Below are 8990 nucleotides of genomic sequence, written 5' to 3' on the forward strand. Positions count from 1 at the left end.
GTGCAGTAAGGCGTATCAGTGTACCGTGCAGTAAGGCGTATCAGTGTATCGTGCAGTAAGCCGCTGTCAGTCCAAGTTGAGTTTCACTAGTTAATACTGTAATAAAATGTGGTCTTTGATGAATAGAATACCACAAGTTTGATAAAAATTAGGTAATCGATCCGAACTGAGCCAAATTGTATGCAAAATTTCTGGGTTATTTCATGTTAAACGATGCCTGTTAATTTGCTGGCATACATTGTTATTAGATCAATTTGCTTTGAGATTTTCATCGTAGGGCTGAACGAATAAATTACAAATGTAGCTTGAAATTCACTATTATATTCTGAATGGCAATGCTTAAATTCAATATTATATTCACTATTATATTCTGCATAACCCTAAACAATGTGAATTTTATATTCATATAATCATATACAGTCAGAGATCCTGATGGCGATTAATGATATAGAGAAGTCTACCCTCTATAAACGAGGTGCTCTCCAATTTCAGATTATAGAAAACGAAAATTTTGATGTTAAACAATCTAAATGTGAATTCGAAGATGTGGATTGAATGTTTATCGACTATGCAGTTTCAACTAATTAAAAACAGTCAAAACTTGCATATATCTTGAGAATCTTTTAAATACAATTGAATGAAATTAGTTGGACCTCACAGTGCTCCATAGCACTTGCAGCTCATTGATGTTCAAAGATTTTGAAATTCTACTTGAATAGATTCAGGTAGGCATATCGCATTATTTCATACAAGAAGTGTACGTGATTTCTGATTGTGTAATCGAGTGACATGTGCTGTTTCCACAAGCAAGGCAAGACAGAATTTCACGGTCTAGGAAACCTGGATTTGTTTGACAACAAGCACATCTCAGAAGCCGCAGCTCTGTTAAGCTGGCAGATGGAGTTGCAAGAAAGCCAACGATCTTTGTTTCCAAACATTGCATGAGGTTTACTGAGAAGCGAAATGGGTTAATTTCACGAGGCGACTTCAAATGAGGGTTGAAAATGCTCACACTTGGGTCATAATTTTATAGGGAAAATCGCTCTAGACGAACAGTAAACCTTGTTGGTCAAGCCGTGGACGTCGCACTTGAAAAGAGCCACAGTTCGTCTGGAGTCGTGGTCAGCACAGCAAGCGGTGAACACTTTTCTTGATGAGAGGTGTGTTGGTAACTCACTTAGAATAGTATAGAAGTGTAGGCGTTGAAGAAATAGGCCCATGGCCTGTTGCCGATTCTTTAACTTTTCGTGACTTGATTCACAAGGGATCTGGCCTTTGGAACCCGATCTTTCCATAGCTGACGATTGATTGAGATAGCTGCTGGACACTTCACTTGATCACTCCTCAGTTGGTACTTGGTTTTAATGCTTCTAAAGTTCACTTCAGTCTTGCGACAGATATTATTCTAATCGACATCACTACAACAAGAAATTCGGATTTTGTCAAGAATTTATTTTTTGAACCCCGTCAGTTGGTTGTTGGTCTAAAATTCACTTCAGCATTGCGACAGATATTATTCTAAAAGAAGCTGCCGCGTCTGTAAATTTTTACTGGGTGCAGTTTCCTGATGCTTATTGTTGGTCAGACGTGCAGAACTCGTCGACGCAGGCAGTGTTCCGGCGTCTCATCAACACCGTCGTGTCCAGGGACTCGGAGGAGCTGTCGGCGCGACTGCGGCAACTGCTCAAGGAGCGTCTCGAGCCTCAACAACTCAAGGCGAGTCATTGTTATAGTATTGGTTTAAATAACAATAATAATAATAATAGCGGTTTCAGCGTTTGGTAGGCCGTAGGCCTGTCGCCGATTCTTAACAACGCAGAACATTCACAGCATTTTGCGATCTCGAACTCGCAACACACTGCTACAATTCCGCTGTGCTTAACCGCCCGGCCTCCTCGCCGATTCTGACCAGAAACTGGCGCACAGAGCTGGGATCGAACCCGCGCCTCTCTGCGCCAATCTTGGTACTCTGAACTTTAACCACTGGGCCACCATCTTGGCTTTTATCTAACTCTACAATCGAATATGTCCTTACCGTTGTACTTCATTGCCGTTGTATCTCTGCTGTTGTATCACTTTGCTGTTGTACTATTCTAATGTTGTAACTCTTCACTTATGTACATCTTTATTGTTTTATTTCTTTGCTGTCAGAGCTCTTTGTCGTTGTATATCTACTCTGTTGTATATTTTTGTTGTTATGCCTGTTTAATGTTATTTCTCTTTGCTAAATTACATTTTTACTGTTTTGCATCTGTGTTGTTGTAGCTCCTTGTTTTTGTATCTCTTGCTGTTGTATCCCTTTGTTATTGCATCTACATGCTTTCGTATCTCTTTACTGTTATATATATTAACTGTTGTATCATATGGAGTTCTGTTAACAAATTTGTAGGTACGTAGCAAAGTTTTGAGCGAGGCGTTCTGCAACATTCAAGTAACTAAACATAACACAAGTTAAGACAAAATAGTCAGAACTTTTTCTAATTACGTAAGAAAAAATTGTCAACTGCACTTTCAAATAACAGAAGGGCTGGAAAAAATTATTTTCGTATTGATATGAATACTGATATGGGGCGATGCATTAGACATTTTATTGTTCTTAGGTACGTATGCGTATGACTGGATAATTTTTTACAGAAATAATTTTATGTAACATGTGCTCTACTAATTTGAACTGATTGTTATTATATTGTCAAAAATCTCAGGAGGCTGTGGTGAACATCTTGGCGAACGTCATAGAAAAGCTGCGAGTGTCCAAGTCCGAGTTAGAGAAAGAAGCGGAAGCCGCTAAGAGCAAGAATGATACCGAAGTCTTCGCTCTTCTTCAGGAAGAGGAGCTGGCCGTAGCACGCATGCTTCGCCAGACCGTCATGGCCGAGCGACTTGCTGGGGCTCTAGAAGCTCATGTTCTTGCCAACATGACGGAGAAAATCAAGCCTTTACTGGCCGGTATACTCGAAGGTGACGGAGGAGAACAAGGGGCTCTCACTGTACTCGAACTAGGGAAGGTCTCCTTAATAGAAGGCCTAGGAGGGAAACAGAGCGTAAGTGGCATGACTCCTGAGGTAGGAGAGACGACAGGGCAACAGGACTTCCCGATTGTGGAGGAAAAAACAGAAGTAGAAACTTCAACCGAGGAAAAAAATATCAGCCAAATTAGTGAATAAAAAGTATACACATGATCAGATGGGAATAAACAGTGATCAAGAGCTTAATAAACGCAAAAAAATTATTTCGTCCAAATGAATGCGATTTTTCCTTGGGTCTTCGATGGTAATCTTGATAACGATCCGCACGCTTTAAGAAAGATTTATTTTATTTGCACTGCTTGCTTCTATATCAAAGAATAATTTTGCTATTTATTGCAAATTTATTTACAATGTTTACGCAATAACAATGATACGTTAATAAAATTATATCAAATTTTAAATTGAACGTTTTTTAGCAATGAAAACATTGAACGCCTTATTAGCATTGAACCTTATTGATTGTAAAAATATTCAACGGTTGTTAGCGACCATGGAGCTACTGTATTGGAAAATTATTTTAATCCTGAATAACGTCCATTCTTTCTTCAGATTACAAATAAATTTTGCGTGCCTACAGTTCTGATTGTTTTTATTGCATTAATCCATTGTTCTTTACGTAACCTTTACAGATTTAAGAATATCGGTAGTTGTCAATCTCTGGAGACTGTATAGGATTTTGCTATGACTGCATAGGAGTTTTTGCCATGTCATCTATTAAAATTTAGAAGGAAAAAGTCTTTGCTCTGTTATGTTAATTATGGATATGCATCTGAAGCATGTATCAATGATTTTCCCTATCAAAACTTACACCAGTGATTTTATAAGCAAAAAAACTTAGCCAGTGTTGCAACAGTTTTCTCGAGTTAATTGACCATGCCTGTACTAGGAGAACTATGGTAATAATAACTGTAAGTCTAGTAATCAAGGGAACCAAGGAATTACCCAATGGGAAAAGTTTAGGCACAGCTCAAAGCATTATTTTGAAGTAATACTTGAATCTATTGCCGAAATTCTATTCCACTGTTCCAATTTCAACCTACAAAAAATATGCCTCAACATGTTTGTAGTTACATGATCTCAAAGATTATCGTCTCACTTGTAACACATCTAATGATCAGTAAACATCATTGTTTAATCATCACAGCATCTGCGTNACGTCTACGTTCTGTTGGTGGTGCAAAACTTTATTACAAGACATGATAAATGATATCAGTAAGTTACGCAAATACCTCTTTTTTCAAATTTCTCCTTTACCAAACAAATAAATTTTTTAATCGTTTTAAAATTGAAAATATAGCATTTTTATCAGAAAATGTTATATAATCCAACCAAGTTTCTGAAGTCTTATTTCATTTTAAGAGTACTACAAATTTATTAAGAGTACGAACTTATAAACAAGTTCGCCGAGTTATCGCCAATCAAACGTTGGAAGCGAATCATAGCTGCGTTCCTGCGTTAAAAGCATCGCGTTAACATCTACAGTATTTTTTTATTTGTGAAACAAATGGTTCGAAAAGCTTGGCTGTACGTTGATTAATCGAACATATTTGTGCGTTGGCCGAGAGCGAGATTGAGTGAGTCACAAGCGTTAGCGACTCCAAATAAATGAAGATGTAGACTCGGAAAGTCACGGCAACTTCGCTGCAGTAACGACTGCTTCGTATGGTCGTCTGAATGGTTCAGTTATAATTTATTGTCGCATTAAATCAACAATGATGGTTGAGTAACATTGAAATGCACGTAATAAGATCTTTAGAAAAGTTCTCATGGTTCTTCTGTTGACGCATATTAGCTGGGTATACCCTGCATGACATTGAAATGTGATGAGTCAGTCAATCTAACTGCTACAATATTTGGACCATTCATCGAAAGAAGATTTGAATACAGATTGAATTTCTATCCAGAATTAGTTGGTAATTGGTTTGTTGTGACTTGACTAGGCTTAAATTTTTGAGCTTGTATTACTAATTTATCATTGATAAAAAATTACTATTGATTAAAAACTTTTACGAGGTAAAAGTTAACGGCACAGAGAACCACATATAAGAGAGCTGTAGATTACAGCTGCGTTGCTTGCATGAAATCAGAGATTATTTAAAGTCCTGGACTGAAAACTGAACACGCAACGGAGAAATACTTGCTAGTTGTAACATGAAAACATGATGCCAAAAGAACGGGTAACCTTTACTTAATATAATTCAATCGAATTACCTGGAAACATTATAATTCCGGAGGATTTGATTCTCTTATTTGAACTTTAACTTACAAGTGTGAAAAAGCACGAAAAAAAACAGTTCTAATAAAATCTTTCGCATACACATCATCATTAGATGGCACATTACGAGCCAAATGTTACTTGAGATTCGCGACTTACTTTTACATTAAATTAAATAATGTTTAGCCATCGTCATGAATTTTCTTTCCTTCTTCGAGTTCTTTTAGCAAAATATTGACCTATGCTTTTGAACGTGGCTCATTGCTCTTTAAAGGCTCAGTGTCAGAACAAATTCTTTTGCAGCGCAATAATTTGCAGGGTCCATCAGCGGTAAGGCACAAATGGTTCCACTGCGTCAGCCGTCTCCGCGAAGGAAGACAAAGAACATTCCTCCTTACTTGTGCTCAGCTTTCTAGAACCTTTTGCCGCTTTTATGATTTGTTTTTATTTCAATTGGAAACCTCAAAAATATTCACCTGATTTATAGAAAAAAATTGGACAGAAATGAGTCCATTTTATTTTCTCCGGATCTTCAGAATGACAACTAAATTAAGCGGTAAAAAATTATTTAAAATATCTTTATAGATAAGCATCTTCCGATCACATATGTCATCATTTTAATCAGTTTTGTTTGAAATTTTGGAATTTAGGCAGCCTACTTGTGGAAGACTGCTACCTCACTTCACTTACCCCATTGTAGGTGGAGCGGCTTTCTTGTGTAGCGGGATGCCCGCCGAACAAGGATAATAAATTTCCCATCGTGTTCTTGGAACCAATACTCCATTCCGTTTTGCTTTGCTTGCCATCTTCCCGCTCCGATTTCTCCAACCCGGCTTGCTCGGGCCGATCTCCAAGAGCTTCTCGGTCAATGAGAACATTCAACAATCGCTTAAGCAAAAAAGGACGATCCAAAATTATGCTTTCAGTAAATTGATTGGGTGTAGCGAAATCGAGCTGTTCGCTGCTCATTCCATTTTCATCGTTTCTCATGGACTCTTCCTGGAGTAGTTTATTTTTCCCATCAGGTGATCGCAGATTACGTGCGAGTTGACCTGGCGAGAAACCGAATTTAGCATCATCGTCCTGATAGATTTCTTCAGCGCTGGACCTCTGGATGGCATTCAACGATGTCCCGTCAGTTTCAGCAGGCAGTCCGACTCGTGCCAAGTTCTTTAAAGTAAACGGCAGTTGGTATGGTCGCTTAACAGTGTAGCCGTTCGGTATTAAGTCGTATACCGGATTTTGCTTAAGCTTCATAGATGGTCGTTGGAATGAATGAGCAACAGTTACTGGTCGCACCTTCAGCATTGTAATTGGTCGAATAGGTTGTGATTGACTCGTGCGCACAATAGGCTTGGAATAAGGCGGTTGACCCAGGGAATCGAGATACTCTACGAAGCGAGTGGCCCAATCTTCTTCGCTGGATGCACTGCGTTTACCATGAGCTGAAAATTGAAGAAAAAATAACGTATTATATATTGATGGACTGGTTGGTGCCACGTATGAGTTCAAGTAATTATATTCTATTGACACATTATACCTAATATATAGTAGTATTGCTTGGAGCCTCGAGTCACTATTCACCGCTAAGGTTTATGCTGGTTGTTTCTCGTGACAGACAAATGGAAGTTTATCATTATGTGACTGGTGGTTAATGATGGCAAATTTTGTATATTTTTTGTATTTGTATTCCCTGAATTGATGTCTGCAATAAAAAGCCTAATTAATGACAAGCACAGTAGTGACGCACTCACCTCCCAGGCATGAATGTCCGTAGTGAAGGCAGCCCACTGAACATAGCAGGTATTTAATTGTTATTAATTAAATAATTATAATTGTTGGAATTTGTTAGAGAGTAATAATAGCCATTTTAGTTTGAGAAAAAACAAACATTACTTCATATTTCATATACAGATATTGAACACATAACATCGAAAAATCAACCTGTTGCCCTTTTAAGATGAAGCTTGAAAATTGACTGACTAATTTTTAACAAATATAATTGTCGCAAATGATGAATGTCAACAAAATTTGTGTCCCGTACTAGAATCCGTTCAATTAAAACCAGTTTCCAATAAGCAAACCCCAATTGGACTTCAAATAAAGAACCCCATTGAGCTCATCCCCACCCTAACAAAATTTAGAGTCGCCCCAGCTTCTGGTAAGCCAAATCAGAAACTGCCGCGACTGTAAATTTTCACTGGGTAACAAAATTTAGAGTCGCCCCAGCTTCTGGTAAGCCAAATCAGAAGCTGCCGCGTCTGTAAATTTTCACTGGTGCAGAGGCCATCACGAGACCTGCGTCCCAGCGACGCGTGTTACTGACTTGCGCGGTGCGGCGTACGTGGTTGCTTGCGTGGGAACGCTGCGCCGCCTGAGAGACGCGGCATGCGGGACAAATTAAATGAATTAGTAAGAGGTGTTCAATTATGAGGGATTTATGTCTGTTTGAATTAATAAAAAATGCTCGCTGCAAATAAAATTCAATTACGAGGGATTTATGTCTGTTTGAATTAATAAAAAATGCTCGATGAAAATAAAAGTGATTCGTAAATTAATCACAGTTGATACGAGCCAAAATATCGGTAATAAAAAATGTTCATGGGTTGATGATGTGTTTATGAAAGTTATTGTTATTGACGGACTAATACGAGTTGTTCATGGATCAATATGAACAACTTCTGGATTTGTAAATGTCATACATAGACGGTATGACTAAATATATAGGACGTATATTTAGTCATATAGGTATATTTAGTAACTAGGTATGACTACCTATACCTATACTACCTATACCTATACGTCCTATAGTCATACCTATAGGACGTATAGGTATGACTAAATAATTTTTTAGTAAATTCCATAAACGGCTAAGTTATCATCAATATTTAGTAGTTAGCCTTCTAACTTATTTCCGAACACGAAAAATGCAATTGATAATTTAAATTTTGCGGATATAATTTTGAATTTAAACGCAATAAGTATCCTTATGATTAAGAAATTTACTATGGTGAGTAATTCAGAAGCATCATAATGACCGCGAAAAGCACCATTGCACATCATTATCCATCATCACAATTACTGTTGAAATGAAAACCGTTATTACAATAGTTGACCCTATTGCATAGTTCCTTGATATTATGTAAATAAATTTACAAACAAAATTCAAATATGGTTCTCCCTAACTGAACATACCGCAGGTAAAGTTGGGAATCAATGGCAAATAATCACCACCAATTATTTATAACATGAAATAAAATGGCAAGTAATAACTCAGTCTTGTATTATATCTTATTTGTCAATAATCTGGACCTTCGTAAACATCGAAGAGTATAAAATTAATAAGAGCAAATAAATCAGGATTTTCATAGATAAACTGCGAAATTATTTCTGTTCAACATAGTAGCTGTTATTTCAACGTTCAAGTTCTTCATCTTTACGATTAAAAAATAAATTACAAAAATGTACTTACTATTCAAGGTTAATAAGAAAAGAAAATACAAACGATGACCGGACATGTGACAAAGAGTGACCATGAATTTTTTTCCAAATGTGTCTCAGTAATAGATCGTTATCGTATAAATACTACAATATGTATATACATCCTTCACAATCTGACAGTCAAAGCTTACGTTAGTTTATAAATGCATTTTAAATAGCACTTGTACAGCCATCTTGCAATAATTCGGCCAGAAAACTTAACGATAATTTTTTAATCAGAAAGAATGACGTATCACGTAGACAATAAT

The 8990-nt window shown here is 37.1% G+C and overlaps 2 protein-coding genes across 2 annotated transcripts; one reads left to right on the plus strand and one right to left on the minus strand.

Annotated features, from left to right (window-relative positions):
- Positions 1-1585: 1585 nt before the first annotated feature.
- On the plus strand, positions 1586-3602 carry LOC108675404 (the record flags this gene model as incomplete). The annotated part of the gene is made up of 2 exons (XM_018163412.2): positions 1586-1716; positions 2703-3602. Coding segments are annotated over 2 exons (593 nt in total), but the record flags the coding sequence as incomplete, so codon positions are not given.
- Positions 3603-5931: 2329 nt separating this feature from the next.
- On the minus strand, positions 5932-7631 carry LOC108675406 (the record flags this gene model as incomplete). The annotated part of the gene is given in 3 exon segments (XM_018163413.2): positions 5932-6686; positions 6996-7031; positions 7568-7631. Coding segments are annotated over 3 exon segments (855 nt in total), but the record flags the coding sequence as incomplete, so codon positions are not given.
- Between the last annotated feature and the right edge of the window lie 1359 nt (positions 7632-8990).

The sequence above is a fragment of the Hyalella azteca genome, unplaced genomic scaffold (genome assembly GCF_000764305.2).
Source record: "Hyalella azteca isolate HAZT.00-mixed unplaced genomic scaffold, Hazt_2.0.2 contig3346, whole genome shotgun sequence".
Taxonomy (NCBI): Eukaryota; Metazoa; Arthropoda; class Malacostraca; order Amphipoda; family Hyalellidae; genus Hyalella; species Hyalella azteca.